The sequence below is a fragment of the Eutrigla gurnardus genome (genome assembly GCF_963514095.1).
Source record: "Eutrigla gurnardus genome assembly, chromosome: 23".
NCBI lineage: Eukaryota > Metazoa > Chordata > Actinopteri > Perciformes > Triglidae > Eutrigla > Eutrigla gurnardus.
In genome coordinates this window covers 1,905,357-1,925,110 of record NC_139934.1, presented here as the reverse complement: position 1 = coordinate 1,925,110, position 19,754 = coordinate 1,905,357, and the positions used below count along the sequence as shown (strand labels likewise).

At 49.0% G+C, this 19,754-nt stretch overlaps 2 protein-coding genes and 1 long non-coding RNA gene across 3 annotated transcripts; 2 read left to right on the top strand and 1 right to left on the bottom strand.

Annotated features, from left to right (window-relative positions):
• The first annotated feature begins 48 nt into the window (after window positions 1-48).
• LOC311008848 (atrial natriuretic peptide receptor 1) lies at window positions 49-8,984 on the top strand. Its single transcript, XM_084002773.1, has 23 exons — window positions 49-246; window positions 702-813; window positions 1,230-1,362; window positions 1,450-1,582; window positions 1,893-1,994; window positions 2,075-2,177; window positions 2,267-2,412; window positions 2,495-2,567; window positions 3,243-3,387; window positions 3,624-3,710; window positions 3,810-3,953; window positions 4,055-4,176; window positions 4,373-4,511; window positions 4,630-4,678; window positions 4,769-4,867; window positions 5,075-5,194; window positions 5,371-5,464; window positions 7,152-7,239; window positions 7,526-7,665; window positions 7,757-7,909; window positions 8,000-8,098; window positions 8,526-8,617; window positions 8,714-8,984. The coding sequence occupies exons 1-23, from the start codon at window positions 217-219 to the stop codon at window positions 8,891-8,893; spliced, it is 2,583 nt and encodes an 860-aa protein (XP_083858899.1). The 5' UTR covers window positions 49-216; the 3' UTR covers window positions 8,894-8,984.
• Window positions 8,985-11,175: 2,191 nt separating this feature from the next.
• LOC311008849 lies at window positions 11,176-13,057 on the bottom strand. Its single transcript, XR_014596572.1, has 4 exons — window positions 13,029-13,057; window positions 12,712-12,895; window positions 12,086-12,217; window positions 11,176-11,986 (listed from the first exon to the last, which is right to left on the bottom strand). It is a non-coding gene; the product is annotated as an uncharacterized lncRNA (long non-coding RNA).
• Window positions 13,058-13,377: 320 nt separating this feature from the next.
• On the top strand, window positions 13,378-19,754 carry LOC311008805 (uncharacterized protein). The gene is made up of 4 exons (XM_084002706.1): window positions 13,378-13,653; window positions 14,307-16,858; window positions 17,260-17,391; window positions 17,475-19,754. Exons 1-4 carry the CDS (start codon window positions 13,546-13,548, stop codon window positions 19,471-19,473), a joined length of 4,791 nt encoding a protein of 1,596 aa, XP_083858832.1. The 5' UTR covers window positions 13,378-13,545; the 3' UTR covers window positions 19,474-19,754.

Genomic DNA, 19,754 nt, shown 5'->3' with positions numbered 1-19,754 from the left:
ATTAAAAAAGATATCAGTGTGGTAACAACCTTTGACCACCAGAGGGCAGTGAAGATCACCGTCAGTCTCTCTCTAGTGTCGTCTACCTCTCTCGACCACATCCTCCCCTCTTCTCATCACTGTCCTGGACTCAGAGGCAGCAGATGTCTCCCTGTCTCCCGTCTGTCTCTCTGTCTACCTGTCTCTCTGTCTACCTGTCTGTCCATCAGCAGCAGCATGAAGAACAGATTTTGGTTTCTCCTCTGGGTAAGACGGCTCGTTAATCAATTAAAAGTGGGACCTTAACGATCAGATAAGCTGTGATTTAACACAAATGATCTTGACTGTGATGAACTGGCTGTTTTTTATTTGTTTAAACCATCACATGAACACTGATTTAATTGTAATCTGAAGGGAAATTAATGTGTGGGGGATTATTTCTGCTTGAGTCTAGAAATAAAAAATAACTCCAGGGATTCTGATTTTAAAAATCCTGCTCAGTGTTACCTTTTTTTTTGTGAATCCGCATGTTTGCTTTATTTTATTTTTGGACCCTGAAAACATTAAATGTGATTTAAAATACTTGAAATGCATCTTAGTAGCTCCCTCTCCTTTCTTTATTGCTGAATTCTTATAACACTGGTCAGAGTCGGGATGAAGTCCAGAGTTTGTGTGCGATCCTGTTGGAGCTGGATCATGAGTCAGCGGTTCTTTGTTTCCAGGTGTTTGTTTGTGGCGTCGGTCCGACGTGCTGCTGGCACGACCTGGACAACAGCGAGTACGACTGCTGGCCTCTGGACCAACCCAACGAATACAACATGATGGACTGTGGAGGTGAGAACCGAATCAGAGAGGAGACTTTATTATATGTGGTCACGATTAAAGGTTACGCTCCTACGTGAAGGTTAACACTTTAAAAAGGCAGGTTTCCTAATGGAGTCTGGTGAACAGATGCTGAATCCTCGTGTGGCTCACACTCATGTTCCTACACCCTGTAGTTCATTTCCACTCAACCCCACACAGAAATGTATACTCACCAAATGTGGATCCATCCGCCGCTGAAAGTAGTCCCCAACTGTTTCCTCCTGTTTGTTGGATAAAAAACGACAGTGAATTACTGATGAAACTATATATTTGTGTTTTTATACAACAGTATTTAGAGACCCTTGAACTGTCGGCCGATTTGAACTCTGACCCGTAATGTTGGTCTCTCTCTCTCTCTCTCTCTTTCTCTGTTGTCTCTCGCCCAGGTCTGGAGATGGCCTGGCTGGTCCGTCCTCCAGAGACGGTGAAGAGCGGCGATGTCTTCACCGTCACGTACTCGGTGACGGCCAGAGACTCGTTCTACCGCTGGGCCGTCCAGAACCACGTCTTCACACACAGGTCAATACATAAAACCAAAGCTACACTCTACTGGGACCCGAACCCGAGACCTCGTCCTGGTCTGAACCGGTGTGTGTGTGTTTTCAGCTCCATAATAAACGCTGACGCGGCTCGGAGGTTTTGCGAACAACTCGACTGTCCGGCCAACTGGAACGACGCCGACGGAGAAAACTGCTGCATTCACCACGCCAACATCCACTCCTGCCCACTGGGACACATGGTGATGCTAATGCTAATGCTAAGCTAATGCTAAGCTAATGCTAATGGACGGATAACAGATTAAAGCACACTTTTAATTATTTAAATCACCAATAGAAGCAATGAAATCTGGTCTGTTAGCTTCTTCTCTTATTTTGAATGTATTTTTTAAAATCAATAATTGATAAGAAACACGCCTTTTCTAAAATACAAGAGGCTCAAATGTAATTTATTAAAGATTTATGTACGTAGCGCATGTATTTTAAAATTCGGCATATTTTCATCACTAGCAGGTTAGTATTTATTTAGAAATGAAATCAACCAACTTTCAGACGGAGAGCATCTGTGGTCCCTGGATCCCCGACGATGGGAAGATCTTCACTCACACCATCTCCACCTCGGGGAAGATGACCCAGACCAACTGGACCGCCAAGGTAACAGGACCACGTGTCCGGTCCCGATTCCCCCTCCAGGCTGGAAATAGCTGCTTTCACATTAAACTCCGCCCCTGCAGGTGGTGCTGGTCCACGCCGGCTTGACCTCGCTCATCGCCCACATACGAGTCGGTCGCATGCAGGTCGCCCTCGAGGCCAAGAGCACCGTGCAGCCGGCTGTCGGTAGGTGGTCTACGTGGACCCCATCAGTATGAGAGACCATTATCTCTGGGTACCCACATCACGGTAGTCTCTCTTCTCTCCCCTCTAAGTGTGCGGCGATGGCGTCTGTGAGGAGGCGGAGCTTTGTTCCAGCTGTCCAGCCGACTGCGGCGAATGCCCCATGACCCCGACCACCAAGCTGGCCATCGGCCTGCCGCTCAGCCTGCTCTGCCTCTGCATCACGCTGACCGCCGTGGTGAGACCGCCACCTCAACATCCTGGCAAACGCTGGAAAATCACAAATAACACAGTAACAATCCCTGAATGTGTCCCTGTAGTGGCTGCGGTACCAGAAACAGAGGTTTCTGTGGGACGAGAGCTGGATCATCGACTTCGCCAAGATCAAACAAGGTACTCCGGGTTCCTCCACCTTCTCCAAACTCACATTCAAGCACTTTCCAAGCATTTCCAGGTGCATGTCCATGCTTTTCCAGCCCCTTCCAGCTGTGGTAAACTCCATATTTGTATCAATCCAATGGTCAGTATTCAGTCTACTTATTCTCTCACTTGTTCATCACATTAAATGAGATGTTATTGTCCTCTAAACAACCAACATGATGTTTGGAGACAGCTTTTTACAGAAGGACCACAAATGAAAGGAAAACTAATTCCACTAACAGATCCACAGAAATATAATCACCAACTATCTTCATCATCTGTTCATCATCAAAAGTCATTTTTCATAAAGAAATGTCAGAAAATGCTGTTTTCAGTCCCTCAAATATGGAGATCTTCTTTTCTCTGTTCTATCATAGATGTCATCACATACAACACACATTTCAAGACCTTTATTCCAAGCACTTTTCAAACCTTGAAAACAACACACTAAAACTCAAGTTTTTTTTCAAGGACTTCCAGCACCCGTACCAGCCCTGTGCACTGAAACAGATCTGGAAGTCATCCGGTCTGAATAGGTCCCGGACTTAGACTGGCTCAAACTTGCCTGTACAGGTCCAGAGTGGGTCCGGGTGGCAGTAAGTTGCCCCCCCCACTACCACCACCACCTTTCTCTCTTTGTCTCCACAGACCAGGAGGCTCGTATGACGATGGGCAGCATCATGAGCATCCCGGTGGGAAACAGCGACAGCAACACCAGCTGTGTGACGGCTCTCAGCTGCTACACGGGACAACCGGGGAACCGGAGAACCTTGTTCACCTGCACCGGCATCTAGTACGCTCACCTGCTCTACCTGTCCGTTTACTTAAACCTGAATCAGTCCAACTAGTCCACCGCTGCTGGGAAAAAAGACGCAAATGATCTAAATCTGACGTGTCTCTTCAACCAATGCCCTTCTCACCTGTGGGGTTCCTCAAGGCTCCATTTTGGGTCCTATCATGTTTTTGGTGTACTTGCAAAAAAACGTAATAATAATTACAATATAAATAAATAATATTTTTCTTCTCCAGCGACGGCAGGACGGTGGCCATCAAGAGGATTCAAACGAAGACTTTCTCTCTGTCCAAAACCATCAGACAGGAAGTCAAACAAGTCAGGTGACGCACACGCTCGCCATCCTTCCTCATCTAAAACGACGCTGGGATTTCAAATATCGCGTTTTGACTCTCTCTCTCTCTCTCTGTCGTTCTCTCCAGGGAGTTCGATCACCCCAACCTGTGCAAGTTTATCGGCGGGTGTGTTGAGGTGCCCAACGTTGCCATAGTGACAGAATACTGCCCAAAAGGAAGCCTTAACGACGTCCTTCTTAACGAGGAGATCCCGCTGAACTGGGGCTTCAGGTTCTATTATTTCACCGTGTTTTATTATTTTTTTGTCGTCATCACTTCAACAAGGAAGCATAAATAAATAAATAAATAACTGTCAGTTTTACACACTCCAGGTTTTCGTTTGCCACCGACATCGCCAGAGCGATGTCATACCTGCACCAACACCGGGTCTGTCACGGCCGACTCAAGTCTTTGAACTGTGTGTTGGACGACCGCTGGGTCTGCAAGATAACAGGTGTTATATTAAGTGTTTGAAGCATATTTTTGATGATAATCGGGTAAATATCATAAATAATTTTGGCTGTGATAATCGTGACATGAAATGTTCACATTGTCCCATTTTTTTAAAGAGAATGTAGAACAAGGCTGATTACAGCAGATTAAAAAAAGATCCCGGACACTGATTGGATACTGATTGTATTTCCTGTCAGATTACGGGTTGAGGACATATCGCCGTGACGATGGCGTGGAGCCTCTGTCCACCTATCAGCAGAGACTCCAGGAGGTTTACATGCCGCCCGAGTTTCACAACTCTAACATGGAGCCGACGCTGGCTGGAGACGTGTTCGGGTAAACGACGATAGTAGCTCACATTAGTCCAGAGTCCAGCCCCAACCCTAACCCTAGCAACAACCCTAAACCTAAACCTAACCCAACCCTAAATGATAACCTCTGTATGTTTTCCCAGTTACTCCATCATTCTGCTGGAGATCGCCACTCGCAGCGACCCCGTCCCAGTAAGTCACAGTAAGATTGGTTACTTATGAGATATGATACTGATCTCCTCGCTCAGGACAAATACATAAGAATATGTAAATACGTTGCAGGCAGAGTCTAGTCTGGAGAGTGCGTGGTGTCCTCCTCTACCAGAGCTGATCTCCAGTAAAGCCGACAGCACCTGCCCCTGTCCTGCCGACTACGTGGAGGTGAGTACCATTATCGCATTTTAACCTTTTATCGTAGTTTTGATTTTTGAGCTTGCATTTGATTGGTTGCATATTTGCTTTGAAAGCAGTAAATTATAACTCTTTTAAATGGTATGTAAAGTGTATATGTTACTTCTTTTTTTTCTTTTTTTACAATAAAAAATCTCTTACCTTGGTCGTCTTTTTGTCCTGCATGTGTTTCCGTAGCTGATCCGGCGATGTCGCTCACATAACCCCGCCCACCGCCCCACCTTCGAACAAATCAGGAAGTTTGTTCACCGGATCAACCCGATCAAAGTCAGCCCCGTGGACATGATGATGAACCTGGTAACAACCTGCGTCCCACACACAAGAATACAGATTCACTGTATTATATATATATATATATATATATATATATATATATATATATATATATATATATATATATATATATATATATATATATATATATGTGTGTATATATGTGTATATGTGTATATATATATAACCGTGTGTTTCAGATGGAGAAGTACAGCAAACACCTGGAGGTGCTGGTGGCCGAGCGGACTCAGGATCTGATGCACGAGAAACAGAAAACAGACAGGCTGCTTTACAGTAGGGACATACACACCTGTCCACCACCTGTCCACCACCTGTCCATCACCTGTCCACCACCTGTCCATCACCTGTCCACCACCTGTCCATCACCTGTCCATCACCTGTCCATCACCTGTCCACCACCTGTCCATCACCTGTCCATCACCTGTCCATCACCTGTTCATCACCTGATCATCACCTGATCATCACCTGTCCACCACCTGTCCATCACCTGTCCACCACCTGTCCATCACCTGTCCACCACCTGTCCACTACCTGTCCATCACCTGTCCATCACCTGTCCACCACCTGTCCACTACCTGTCCACCACCTGTTCATCACCTGTCCATCACCTGATCATCACCTGTCCACCACCTGTCCACCACCTGTTCATCACCTGTCCACCACCTGTCCACCACCTGTCCATCACCTGTCCACCACCTGTCCACCACCTGTCCACTACCTGTCCATCACCTGTCCACTACCTGTCCATCACCTGTCCACTACCTGTCCACCACCTGTCCACCACCTGTTCATCACCTGTTCACCACCTGTCCACCACCTGTCCACCACCTGTCCACTACCTGTCCATCACCTGTCCACTACCTGTCCATCACCTGTCCATCACCTGTCCACTACCTGTCCATCACCTGTCCACCACCTGTCCACTACCTGTCCACCACCTGTCCACCACCTGTCCACCACCTGTCCATCACCTGTCCATCACCTGTCCACCACCTGTCCACCACCTGTCCATCACCTGTCCACTACCTGTCCATCACCTGTCCACCACCTGTCCACCACCTGTCCATCACCTGTCTACCACCTGTCCATCACCTGTCCATCACCTGTCCACCACCTGTCCACCACCTGTCCATCACCTGTCCACCACCTGTCCATCACCTGTCCACCACCTGTCCACCACCTGTCCATCACCTGTCCACCACCTGTCCACTACCTGTCCATCACCTGTCCACCACCTGTCCATCACCTGTCCACCACCTGTCCACCACCTGTCCATCACCTGTCCACATCCTGTCCATCACCTGTCCATCACCTGTCCACCACCTGTCCACCACCTGTCCACTACCTGTCCATCACCTGTCCACCACCTGCCCACCACCTGTCCATCACCTGTCTACCACCTGTCCATCACCTGTCCATCACCTGTCCACCACCTGTCCATCACCTGTCCACCACCTGTCCATCACCTGTCCACCACCTGTCCACCACCTGTCCATCACCTGTCAACCACCTGTCCATCACCTGTCCACCACCTGTCCACCACCTGTCCATCACCTGTCCACTACCTGTCCATCACCTGTCCACCACCTGTCCATCACCTGTCCATCACCTGTCCACCACCTGTCCACTACCTGTCCACCACCTGTCCACCACCTGTCCATCACCTGTCCATCAGCCAGTTTGGTTACTCGTGTTGTTTCAGTCCCACTCAGAAGTTAAAAATAACTTACATGTTAATAATATTAATGGTAAAGATTTCTACATATGCAGATGATGCAGTTCTTTATACAGCAGCGCTCCAAAAAAACGTAGTTGCCGTCTTTACAATTAAAAATCAAATCTTTTCTCAATCTTTCTCGATTCAGCACAGTTCGTAGAAAAAGGCAGATCATAATCATATTCATACATCGTGATGTTTGTGAGGAAACTTCCTGTTTATGTGTTTGCGTGTCTGTTACAGGTATGCTTCCTAAACAGGTAGCGGACGACCTGCGGCAGGGGAAACCCATGCAGGCGCAGAGCTACGTCAGCGCCACCGTCTTCTTCAGGTAGGACAGACGGGACGGGCCGGCAGGCTCAACGGTGTAGTAAGAAAGTGTGTTTGTGGTGGAAGGAAGTAGCAAGAAAGTGCTTTTTAGTAGTGAAAGGTAAGAATGGCACTAGTAGTGGAAATATGTAGTAAGAAAGTGTGTTTTTGGTGGAAATATGTAGTAAGAAAGTGTATTTTTTGTGGAAGGATGTAGCAAGAAAGCACATTAGTAGTGAAAGACACTAGTAGTGGAAATATTCAGTAAGAAAGTGCGTGTGTGTGTGTGTGTGTGTGTGTGTGCACAGCGACATCGTGGGCTTCACACAGCTGTCGAGCAGCAGCACTCCGTACCAGGTCGTCGACTTCCTCAACAAGCTCTACACGACCTTCGATGACATCATCGACAACTACGACGTCTACAAGGTGGAAACCATCGGAGACGCCTGTGAGTGACACGAACACACCGTAACCGTGGGATACCTGATCCCCGTCACTAACGTTCCTCAAATGTTGTTGTGGGCCCCGTGGCGGCGTAGACATGGTGGTGTCCGGCATTCCCCAGGAGAACGGGATCCTGCACGCCGCCGAGATCGCCAGCATGGGTCTGGACCTGGTGGCGGTCTGTCGCACCTTCAGGATCCCCCACAAACCCAACACACAGCTGCAGATACGAGCCGGGATACACTCTGGTAAACAAACACACTCACTCACTCACTCACTCACTCACTCACATACACACACACACACACACACGTTCTTATGAACTAACGTCTCCGTAGGTCCGGTGGTCGCTGGCGTCGTCGGGACCAAGATGCCTCGTTACTGTCTGTTCGGAGACACGGTGAACACGGCGTCCAGGATGGAGTCCACCAGTCTGGGTAACACACACACACACACACACACATATACACACACACACATATACACACACACACACACACACACACACACATATACACACACACACATATACACACACACACACACACACACACACACACACACACACACACACACACACACACACACACACACACACACACACACACACACACACACACACACACACACACACCACATTAGTGGTAGAAACCTTTTCTACTTTTACTGAATATTTTGAATGCAGGACCTTTATCAGAGTATTTCCACTGTGGTATTAGTAGTTCTGCTGTGGTATTAGTACTTTTCCTGTGGTATTAGTAGTTCTGCTGTGGTATTAGTACTTTTCCTGTGGTATTAGTAGTTCTGCTGTGGTATTAGTACTTTTCCTGTGGTATTAGTACTTTTACTGAGGTATCGTTGCAGCGCTGAAGATTCAGTGCAGCTCCAGTGCGTTCTACCTGCTGGAGGAGATCGGCGGCTACCTGTTAGAGTGCAGAGGGATGATGCAGGTCAAGGTAAGCTGCTCACCACAGTCAGCACTGGGAGTACTGGGAGCACTGGGAGTACTAGGAGCTGCCCGGTAACACTCTGGACCGGTCCATCTCTAACAGGGCAAAGGGGACATGGTGACCTACTGGTTGGACGGGAAGAAGACGTCTGTCGTCTTCAAGGACCCCGACGCCAAGGCGACCAAACACGTCGCCGTGGAGACGGAGGCGGAGGAAGAACGGGCGCTGTACTCGTCCATGCCGGGCTTTCTGAACCACGACGTTCTGCTGGATCCGGCCTGATCCCCCAGAGACCTCCTCTGGGTCTTCGGATGTTTAATTATGTTTCTAATTGTTCCAGTGAAGCAAATAGTTTGAGTGTTTTATTTATACAGAAAGTGCTTTCTAGAAAACCATTTATATATATATATATATATATATATATATATATATATATATAAAATCATGAATACTTTTGCATAATTAATACTTTTAGTACATTTTACATTAAGTACCTTGTTGGATTTTGAATAGAGAACTTTTATTTGTAATGAGTTTTTTCACAATGTGGTATTAGTACTTCTACTTAAGTAAAGGATGTGAATTCTTCTCTCTGTTTGATTTCATGTCGGTTCCTCTGTGTTTCTGTTCTAACTAAATGTTTTATTGTGTGTTTAAGTCTGACGTTGTAGAACAACGTGTTTCCTCCTTTCACCCAGATTTAAAACATAACATGCATGTTGCTGGTTTTAGGCAGAACTCTGAATAAAGGGATTCTGTGTGAAATAAGGAGGTTCTCCGGCTGATGAATGTTTTCAGATCATTCAAACTCATTAACATCTCTGCTGGCAGCGCTGCGTTTATGAATATTCATGTGAGGCGTTGAGCAGATGGAAGACTTGAAGAGACGACAACAGAAGGAAGAAGAGTTTGTTGGACTTCTCTGGCTGATTATTCAGAAAACAGAACGATATTCAACTATACCCAATATGGTGATTATATATCTCATTATCACTAAAAGTCTGACAGACATCATTTTAAAGATTAAAAAAATACCTGAAATATCTAAATATATCTATTTCTAAAGATCTATAAAAAGATCTAAATGTATCTAAAAAAATTAAATACCTGAAAAATATTTAAAAAATAACTAAAAATGTCAAAAAATATCTAAAATGTAAAAACTTTCTTCAGTTAATATCTAAACAAATAATTTAAACATGTAAAAATATCTCAATTCTAAAAATATATAAGCCAACATGGCCGCTCCAGGCTTCCATAGATTTTTGTAATTTAATATTTATTTGCCTTCTTTATGTGATTTACAGAGTGTGTGTATGCTTGTTTTACTGGCCTTGTGGGGACATGGATCTGATTCGAGGGACGTTTTGGGGACTCACCTTTTCTTTTAGAGGAAAAAACAGGAAGAATTACTTGTCGTGAATAATTTTTGGATGAAGTAACCATGGTAACGATGGAGGTCGGTCTCCAGGGAAGTCAATGCAAGTCAACGTAATGTCCCCATAAGTCATGAAAACTAAAAATAAAATGACGTTACCTTTGTGATGTTACGTATCTAGAGTGCAAAGTGTGTGTGTGTGTGTGTGTGTGTGTGTGTGTGTGTGTGTGTTTGCGTGCGTGTGTGTGTGTGTGTGTGTGTTATGGGCTCATCTGCATGAGTGGTTGAATAGAGGCACAGCTGCAAAAGGCAGCTCGCTTGAGTGTTTGAATTAAAACCAAACCAGCTGATTTGTTCAGAAACATCCTCCTTAAATAATTTGATTTAATATTTCCGCACATCATAGTTTTGACACCGAGAAATCCAAATCAAATAAAAAATATAGTCTCAGCAGAAAGTAAGCATTATCATGTATTTACTTAGTTATCATTAAATACTATTTACTTATTATTTGAAGGTATCAGATGTGTATAATTATCTGTGTATATGTGTAGATGGGATATCTGTTTATTTACTTTACGTTAGACACTGAAGTATTTATTGATGAATATATTTTTTACGTCTAAAGGAGGAAAAATAAAAGTATATATAAGAGTATTGGAGTTGTTCTCTCACATCGTATGTTTTAAATGTTTGTCATTCCTGGATCAACAGGAAGGAAACAAACTAACATTAATGGATGGAATACTCTGGGAATATAAATACATATACAGTATATAAATATATATGGTATTCCTGACAGGAACATAGATCAGATGGTTTCTCGAACACGGCGAGTCTTTTAATTACAGATGAGCCGGTTTGAAGTGTTCTTAATAGAATGAGTACTCACCGCTCTCTCTCTCCCCCATTCACCACTGAGCTCACTCGCCCACTCTCATCCACCCATTCTGTTGAGGGGAATTAACACATCTGAGCACACACACACACACACACACATCAAACACTCATGGTTATGAACACGGTGTGTGTGTGTGTGTGTGTGTGAGCTTCAGGTTACTGAATACATCATTGTGTGTTTCCATTCACGTCGCTGCTCTTTGTTCACAAGTAATCTGATTGGCTGCTGCGTGTCTGGCCTGTAAACGGCCTATCACAGCACAGAACACAACTGATGTGGAAAAAAAGTCTTTAATAATGAAAGTGAGGAGAACAAATTGTAAATATTACACTGAATAATAAACATGAGTAGAAGATAATATCTCAACATGAAACTGAAAAACACTTTATTATCGTACAGAATGATGTCACGCTCACATCTGGACAGCAACGGGTTAGCTTAGCTTAGCAAAGAGCCTGGAAACAGGGAACAGCTAGCTTAGCTTAGCATAGAGCCTGGAAACAGCTAGTTAAGCGTAGCATAGAGCCTGTAAACAGGGAACAGCTAGCTTAGCTTAGAGCCTGTAAACAGGGAATAGCTAGCTTAGCTTAGCATAGAGCCTGGAAACAGCTAGTTAAGCATAGCATAGAGCCTGTAAACAGGGAACAGCTAGTTTAGCTGAGCATAAAGACTGTAAACAGCTAACTTAGCCTAGCATAAAGACTGTACACAGGAGGAAACGGCTAGTTTAGCTTAGCATAAAGACTGGCAAACTTTTCTTTCAAAGATGTTTGACGTATACATTAATGGACTGACTGTTTCAGCTCTAGATTATTATTGCAGATTTAATAAATAACTTTTATTAACACGTAAACGATGAAATCAGCTGCAGTCAGTCTGAATGTTTCTGAAGGAAAGACTTCGACTGTCGTCACGATGAAGACGTCCGTCAAGTCTCAGTGCAGTTCTTTGGTTCCCATCACATCCTTTCAGGTCCAGTCGGACAGGGAGCGTTTAGGGGTCCAGGTTCAGTCCACTACTGAGGAGTCTTTAACAACGTGGTCCAGGAGGTCCAGTCCACAGGTCTCTACGGGTCTGACGGGTCAAGCGTCTCAGTCTGGAAGAGGTTTGAACCACAAGAGGGTTTAAATGGTCTGTCAGATAGAGACAACTCAGACAACAAGTCTATGGAGTAGTTTAGTGGATAAACGCTCACCTGTACTGGTCGTCCAATGAGCTGTCAGAGCTGCTGCAGGAGGGCGGTCCTCTCCTCCAGCAGCCAATGAGCTGCGATCCTGCTGGCGTAGATGACATAGGACCAGGACAAGACCACCACGGCCAGCAACACCTGAGAGACCCAGAAGAAGAAACTGTGAGGTCATCGGAGACGTTCAGGTTCAACGGAGCATCACGTGGATGGACAAACTCATGTTATTATATATCATCACTTACCTGTGCTGATCAGATCCACAGAAATATAATCACCAACTATTTTCATCATCAAAAGTCATTTTTCATAAAGAAATGTCAAAAATGCTGTTTTCAGTCCCTCAAATATGGAGATCTTCTTGTCTCTGTTCTATCATAGATGTCATCACATACAACACACATTTCAAGCACTTTATTCTAAATCCAAGCACTTTCCAAACCTTGAAAACACCACACTAAAATTAAAGTGTTTTCAAGGATTTCCAGCACCCGTTCCAACCCTGCTTGTTAGCTGGCTGCCAGTTAGCTGGTTGCTAGGTAGCTGGTTGCTTGTTAGCTGCTAACTCATCCGGGTATCTTTCCGGTAACGGAGAACAACGTTGAGCAGAGTTGGCGTCACGGTGGGTACCGTACCAGGGAGTAGATCCCGTCCAGGTCCCGCCTGCTGAAGGGTTCCATCTTCTTCTTTCAGCCCGCTGAAGCAGTGACAGTTTAGCGGCTTCCTTCGTTCGTTTGTATTCTTCTTCGTTTTGTTTATTAACCGAAGTTTGTGGCCAAGCGACGTTTGTGCGCAATACCGCCACCTGCTGGAGTGCCACTAGCACACATGCAATTATACACACTGAGAAAACTTTTTCTTTTAAAAACAGTGAATGATGATGATTTCTATGCCGAATTAGCGAGAAGGTTATATTTTATGAGACAAAGTCAAAGGTTTATGTTCTACTTACGTCATAAGGATAGCCGGATAATAAATGCCCAATTTTCCAATGCAGTTCAACAGATTGTGAAAAAACATTAGTTAATACAATTCTATACTTTCTGTGGATGATTCAGAATATAGCAGAAAAGCAGTTGTGGAGAGGAAGTATTCAGATCCTCTACTGCAGTAAAAGTACTAATACCACACAGTAAATACTCTGTTACAGTAACAACTGTAACCACTGAACAAAACGGGTGTTATAACAGAAATTCAACATCAGCACATCTGGAGATCCTCGCTTTTTTTGCGAGTCTTCTTCTTCGCTATTGACGATCTTTGTCACACACACAAAAAAAACGATGTCCCATCATCCACCGCGGCATCTTTCTCTCTCCAGCTGTGTGTGTAAAGCTAGCTTCCGTTTGAAGGCGACGACAACAGCCGAACACAAATGTGTCATTTTTTAACGGGACTTTCGGTGTGGTGAACGGGGGGGTCGGAGCAGCGGAGGACCGGGAACCCCTCTCTCTCTCGCGGAAAGGCGGATGCCGCTCAAGGTGCGGAATTCCGCCCGGAGGAGGAGAAGAAAAAACCCGGATGAGAAGCTCCCAGAGCGACCTCGGGAGTCCACTTCTTCCTCGGCTGCTGCTGAGGTTAGCTAAGCGCTAAACAGGCTAGCAAGCTAAAAGGCTAGCACGCTAACAGAGAGTCACCGAGCTTCCGGTGTCGAACGTCCACCGGGTGTGTGTACGTGTGTGTCGATGATGTTTGTTCGGTCGTCGGATTAAAAAAAACAAAACAAAACAAAAGAGGATCGTGTTGTTGTTTTTTTAAAACAAGGAGCTGCCGGTAAGCTACATGCTAACCGAGCTAGCATGCTAGCCTGGTAGCAGCCAGGAGAATGGCTGTAATGTAGTCGTCTCCTTCTCTGTTGATGGTTTGTTATTGTGTCAAGAGACAAAGGTGCCCCCCCCCCCCCCCCCCCCAAAAAAAAAAAAAATACTACCCCCCCCCCCCGAAAGATAATTGAGTATAAATCTAGAAAACTAGCTTAGCTTGTTTTGCTACACCAGAGCCAATAGCATGCGGTCAGGAGAACCACTAACCCCGACTAGAGGTCCAAACTGAGGCATCAATGGACACGTGACTGTATCTATGTTATAACTGTATTATAACCAGGTTGTTGTATTTGTTAATTAACATATTTAAAGTTGGGGACTCTCATAAATTGTGCAGCGACACAATGACGAAGTATTCATCAGTTCAGCTTTAATAACATTAATGACTGAATCTATGTGGTTTTCAGGTGATGGCGCCCACGCGGATGAAGCTGCGGGTGCGTCGGCGTGACAACGTGGCCGCCGCAGGTGGAGGAGAAGATCAGGAGGAGGAGGAGGAAGAGGAGGAGAGGAGCAGCCGTCGAAGCAGCAGCCGGAGGAAAACCTCCAGCAACGCCTCCTCGACCACGTCTGTTGCTGCTGCCGCTCCCGCCCCCAGCGCGTCTCCCCCTCCCACCTCCTCGGCCTCGGCGCGGGCGGTGATGGCGGCGGAGGAGGCGTCGCCCGACTCCAAGTGCCCGATCTGCCTGGACCGCTTCAACAACCTGGCGTACCTGGACCGCTGCCTGCACCGCTTCTGCTTCCCGTGCATCCAGGAGTGGTCGCACAACAAGGCGGAGTGTCCGCTCTGCAAGCAGCCCTTCGCCTCCATCCTGCACTCGGTGCGCGCCGAGGACGACTTCAAGGAGTACACGCTGAGGCCGCCGCCCGCCAACAGCAGCGTCGCCGCCACCGTGGCGATGGTGGCGGCGATGGCCTCGGCGGCGAGGAGCGACCACCAGATGAGGCTGATGCTGCGGCGGCACCGGGGGACGGACAGCGGGGAGACAGCGGCGACGACGAGGAGGCGGAGGAGGGAGAGGGGAGGAGGAAGAGGCAGGAGGTCGGGGATGTGGGAGTGGTACCTGGACTCGCCTCCTCTCACGCTCCCTCCTCTTCCTCACCACCTCGCCGTCTCTCCTGTCGTTGCCGAGGACAGCGAGGAGGGGGAGGACGTGGAGGAGCAGCGGGTGAGGCGAGGGGCCGATCTGGCGGAGCGTGGCGTGATATTTGAGGGGTTGACAGGACTCAGCGGCGCGGTGGCACCGGTGGCGCCACACGACCGGGCGTCGCGGCGGCTGATGACTCGCCTGCTGGCGAGGCAGCGGCTGCAGCGAGGGGGCGGGACTGTGCGGCGGCTGCGGGAGAGAGAGACAGTAACATTCCGCCGTGCTCTTTACCGGAGCAGCATACGGGTCCGCGGCGTTGCCGGGGTCAGCGGTAACCAGGGGCAGCAGCAGCGTGACATCACAGCAGAGAGCTTCCGCCGGAACCCCACCCACCTGAACAGACTCCGCCCATGGCTGCGGCGGGAGCTCACGGTGCTCTATGGCGCCCACGGCTCGCTGGTCGACATCGTCCAGCGCATCATCATGGCGCGGCTCGCCCGGCACGGCCTGGAGGACACGCCCACCGTGGAAGAAGAGCTGCGGCCTTTCCTGTTGGCGCGCACCGACCACTTCCTGCATGAGCTGGTCAGTTTCGCCCGCTCGCCACTCAGCCTGGAGAGCTACGACACGCAGGCGGCGTACGAGCCGCCAGATGCCGCCCTGGAGCTGGACGGGATGAGCAGCTCCACCGACAGCAGCTCCATCATCGCCATATCAGAGGGCGAGGAAGAGGAGCGGCCGGCGGAGGGAAGGTCAGAGGAGCGGCTGCTGGCGAGGGCCGGGGGCGTGCACGACGTCGACGTCCTCCAATCGGGAAGCTGCCTCAGCCTGTCGGCGTGGGACGACGAGACGCCGGGCCCCTCCTACTCCACCGCCGAGCCATCTTGTTCACTCGCTTCGCCGTTGTTCGGCTCCGCCCAGCAGGAGGTGGCCAATGAGGAGGGAGGAGAGAGGCAAGGGGAGGAGGAGGAGTGTCTGATCGTCGGGTACAAGAAGCCGATAGCGGAGCGGACGCCTGAGCTGGTGCAGCTCTCCTCCGACACCGAGGAAGAGGAGGACGAGAAGAAGAAGAAGGAGGACACAGCGGAGAAACTTCCTGCTCTCCCCTGCGGCGCCACCCCCCCTCCCCCTCTCTCTTACTTACCCACAATCCCTCCCTCCACATCGGGCGCCTATGGTCACGAGCGGGACGACGGGCCGAAGGAGAAGGACGGCGAGGCGGACGGCCGCCGAGCTCGCTCGTGGTCGGGCAGCTCGGGACGAAGCAGGAAGTCCGTGTGCACGCTCAGCCCGGCGACGCCCGGGGCGAGCGAATGCCGGCAGGAGAGAGAGAGCTGGACGGGCGACGGGAAGTCCGGCAGCGAGAAGAGGAGGAGGAAGAGGAGGAGAGGCCGGGAGAGGAGCGGCGAGCGGCTGAGGAAGAGCGGCACCATGTACAACCCCAACCGCTCCATTTATCCCGCCATGATGTGTCAGCGCTCCCGCTCGCCATCGCCGCTTCACACCAGCGTCGAGTCCGGCTCGCCGCTGCCACCCAGCCCGCCCGACTCCACCTGGGACTACCACTGCTCCCAGCTCTCCCCCCTCACCTCCTCCGTCTCCTCGGCCTCCCGCTCCTCCTCCTCCTCACCCTCCTCCTCCCCACCCCTCTGCTTCTCACCACAGCTGTCGGCGGCGGCGATGCCCTCGCTCTTGCCCAATCACCACGGGGAAAAGCCCGGGGGGAAGAGGAAGTACAAGAGCCGCCACCTGGACAGCGACGACAAGGATCCCACCTGGAGGCCGAAGAGGAGGGAGAAGGAGGGGGGGAGGAGGAAGGGGAAAGATGGAGGGAGGAGGAGGGAGAGGCAGAGGAGGGACGTCGGAGAGAGGTGAGGAGACACTTCCTGTTTCTTTTTTACCCGACCCGTGTTTCTCAGAGTCCGGGATCCTTGGGTCCTGCATCATTTCTAAACGTAATAATCAAACAATTAATAGGCTCCCAGTTCAACCTCGCCGACTGTAAAACACAATCAAACTGGAAAAGATGAAATTGAAAGATTGAAACTGTCGGTTCGTCTTTCCAGCGTTCCAACAATCATCGATCAATTATTCTCTCCTGCCAGACAGATTGGAAAAACAGCCATTTTTAACTCACTGATTTGTAGCTCAATTCAAACCGACAGAAAGAGGATAACACTTTCCACTTCCAACAAACGCAACAATGAAACAGTAATGTCGTTTGAAGGATCATAGTGTCATTAGTTCGCTGTTTCCTGTTTCCGTCCCGCAGCAATAAGAGGAGCCGAGCTGACCGGAGTCCCAGCGTGGAGATCATCTACGAGGGAACCGTCGCCGCCAACGCCACGCAGTCGCCCGCAAGCAAACGCCGCAGGAAACGACACCGCAAGACGCAACAGAGCAGGTACGCCGCCGCCACGTGATCGCCGTCTGTAAACTGTGTGAGAGAGAAAAAAAAGTGATGATTTAAATCTGTGTCTCCCTCAGCCCGCCGGTCATCATCACCCTCGACAGCGACAGCAGCCACGACGGCGGCGGCAACAAGAACGACAGCAGCGGCAGCAGCAGTCCGCTCAGCAGCCAGCAGACTGTCGACTTCTCCGACCTCCCTCCGCTCCCATTGGTGCAGTCGTCCTCCGGCATGGGCGGCGCCGTGGACGCGGAAATTGGCGAGCTTCCCGTTGACATCCTGGACCGGGGGTCCGACGGGTCGGAGGCGGAGCCGGCGGGTCCCATCGCCGTCGACAACAGCGATCACGAGGTGGAGAACGTGGGGGAGAGCAGTCCGCTGCTGGGGTCGGATGACGACGATGATGATGATGATGGACTAATGAGAATGAGAATGAGAAAGTCAGCCAATCAGAGAAGAGGAGGGGGCGACCCCACAACGACAAGTCTGGCATCTGACAGCCGTCTCCTAGCAACCATCCTCAACGACCTGAAGGGCATCGCTGCACCCAAACGTAGACCCTCCTCACCCGACGCCAGGAAAAAACGTTGCGAGGTCGGTCACGACTCGTACCCTAATAACATTGTAGGCTTCGACTCATCGCCGAGTCGCGCCGCCATCCGCCCGCCGCCGCCTCCCGGCGAGCAGCCGAAGGATCACCAGGTGAGAGAGGAGGGCAAGGACGTCCCTCCGCTCCTGAAACAGGCCAGTCCCGTTCGGCCCTACAACAGAAACACGCCGCCGCCATTAAAACACAAAGATGCCGGGAGCCCACACCCGTCACCCATATCTCCCATTAACCTGCACTCGCCTCACGCCTCTGTCGGCGGACTTGGTGCAGATTCTCACGTTGACTTCCGTTCAAATCCCGCCATCGACTCCCGTTTGCTGCCTGAAGACGACCATGCCATCCCGCCCATTTCAACACTGAAGAGACATTATACCAGCGCTTTGGCACTGATGGGAGGGCTGACCTCTACCAGCAGCATTTCAGAACCCGTTGACTCCCATTCTTCTTCTTCTGTTTGGGAAAACAGTTCCACAAGTGGCGATCGCTCGTCATATCCGGAGTCAAAACCTTTCCATTCAAAGTTGCATTCCAGCCGCGATAGAACAAAAGAAGTAGCTTCTTCTGGTCTTAAACCTGCACCCATTGACTTGCATCCTGTGAATTCTGTATCCCCCGTTCATTTTAACTCTGCTCATGCTGACTCTACCTCCAGAGGTTGCAGGGAAAAGACTCTAAGCCCAAATTCCTGTCTGGTTGCACCCGTTGACCTCCATCCTTCCAGTGGTTGTGATGTTTTCTCAGGAGTCGACCGCAACGACCCATCACCTCCCGTTTTTGTTTCATCCGTTGATTCCAGGACTCCGAATATCTCCTCGCCCGCTGACTCCCACTCATCCGGCAAGAGAGAGAACTTGCTATGTTGTGGAGTTAGCTCAGTGCCAACAACAGCTCCGAGGTTGTCACCCCTTGAAGTGCATTCTAGAAGTCCCAAATCTACCGTTGACCTCCACTCTTCGAGCGCAGCTGGACTGACGGACAGTAAGGCGTCGTCAATAGTGAATCATGGGAAAAGATCGCCTTACGGTTGCCTGCCACCCATTGATTTACATCGTACAAGTCCTTTGCCACCTGCTAACATCCATCCTTCTAGCCGCGTCATTGACGAACACTCGAACCACACAGCCTTATCCGCCGCTGCCACCTTCCTGACGTCGCACAAAAACTGCAGTTCTCAGTCCGATCCTACCGTTGACTCCCACGCAAAACTTCTCCACCGCACCGACTCAAAACCTCGCAACCACTTCGACCCCAGATCCAACCCACTGTTCCCCGTTGACGCCTACTCAGAACACAATCTCCCCGTTGGTTTACAGCCCCCCGTTGACTCTCATCTAAAAAACTCTCGGACGGACCATCGCATCACGTCTTCCCCCCGGTCTGTCGAGAGCCCGTGGAACCCGGACGCCTCCATTGACGCCCATCCAGACTCGCACACGCCTGAAACGAAGAGAGATGTCAATGTTTGATTTTCTAGTGTTGGTATGAAATGAAACCTCGTTCCTCCGCGTGGACGAGTTCATAACGCTGTTGGATGCTGTAAGAAACATAGTTGAATTAATTATTTTTAAATGTGAATTGTTTCTTCTTTTTTTTTGTCGGGCTGGAACGACGACAAAATAAAAATTCACTCACCAGTCCTGATTTTTATCATTTTTTATATATATTTATATTTGGGCACATAATTTGATTTTTTTTGTGTGCGAAAGAAGGAAGCAACAAAAAAAATAAATCATTAAAATTAGGTTTC

What these genes read in the sequence shown, in the direction of transcription:
- LOC311008848 (XM_084002773.1), top strand. Translation starts at nt 217, where the DNA reads ATGAAGAACAGATTTTGGTTTCTCCTCTGG. An exon ending in CAGGAAGTCAAACAAGTCAG is followed by an intron (nt 3,711 to 3,809) that starts GTGACGCACACG and finishes CGTTCTCTCCAG; the next exon opens with GGAGTTCGATCACCCCAACC. An exon ending in CTGGGTCTGCAAGATAACAG is followed by an intron (nt 4,177 to 4,372) that starts GTGTTATATTAA and finishes ATTTCCTGTCAG; the next exon opens with ATTACGGGTTGAGGACATAT.
- LOC311008805 (XM_084002706.1), top strand. Translation starts at nt 13,546, where the DNA reads ATGCCGCTCAAGGTGCGGAATTCCGCCCGGAGGAGGAGAAGAAAAAAC. An exon ending in CTTCCTCGGCTGCTGCTGAG is followed by an intron (nt 13,654 to 14,306) that starts GTTAGCTAAGCG and finishes TGTGGTTTTCAG; the next exon opens with GTGATGGCGCCCACGCGGAT. An exon ending in CGCAAGACGCAACAGAGCAG is followed by an intron (nt 17,392 to 17,474) that starts GTACGCCGCCGC and finishes TGTCTCCCTCAG; the next exon opens with CCCGCCGGTCATCATCACCC.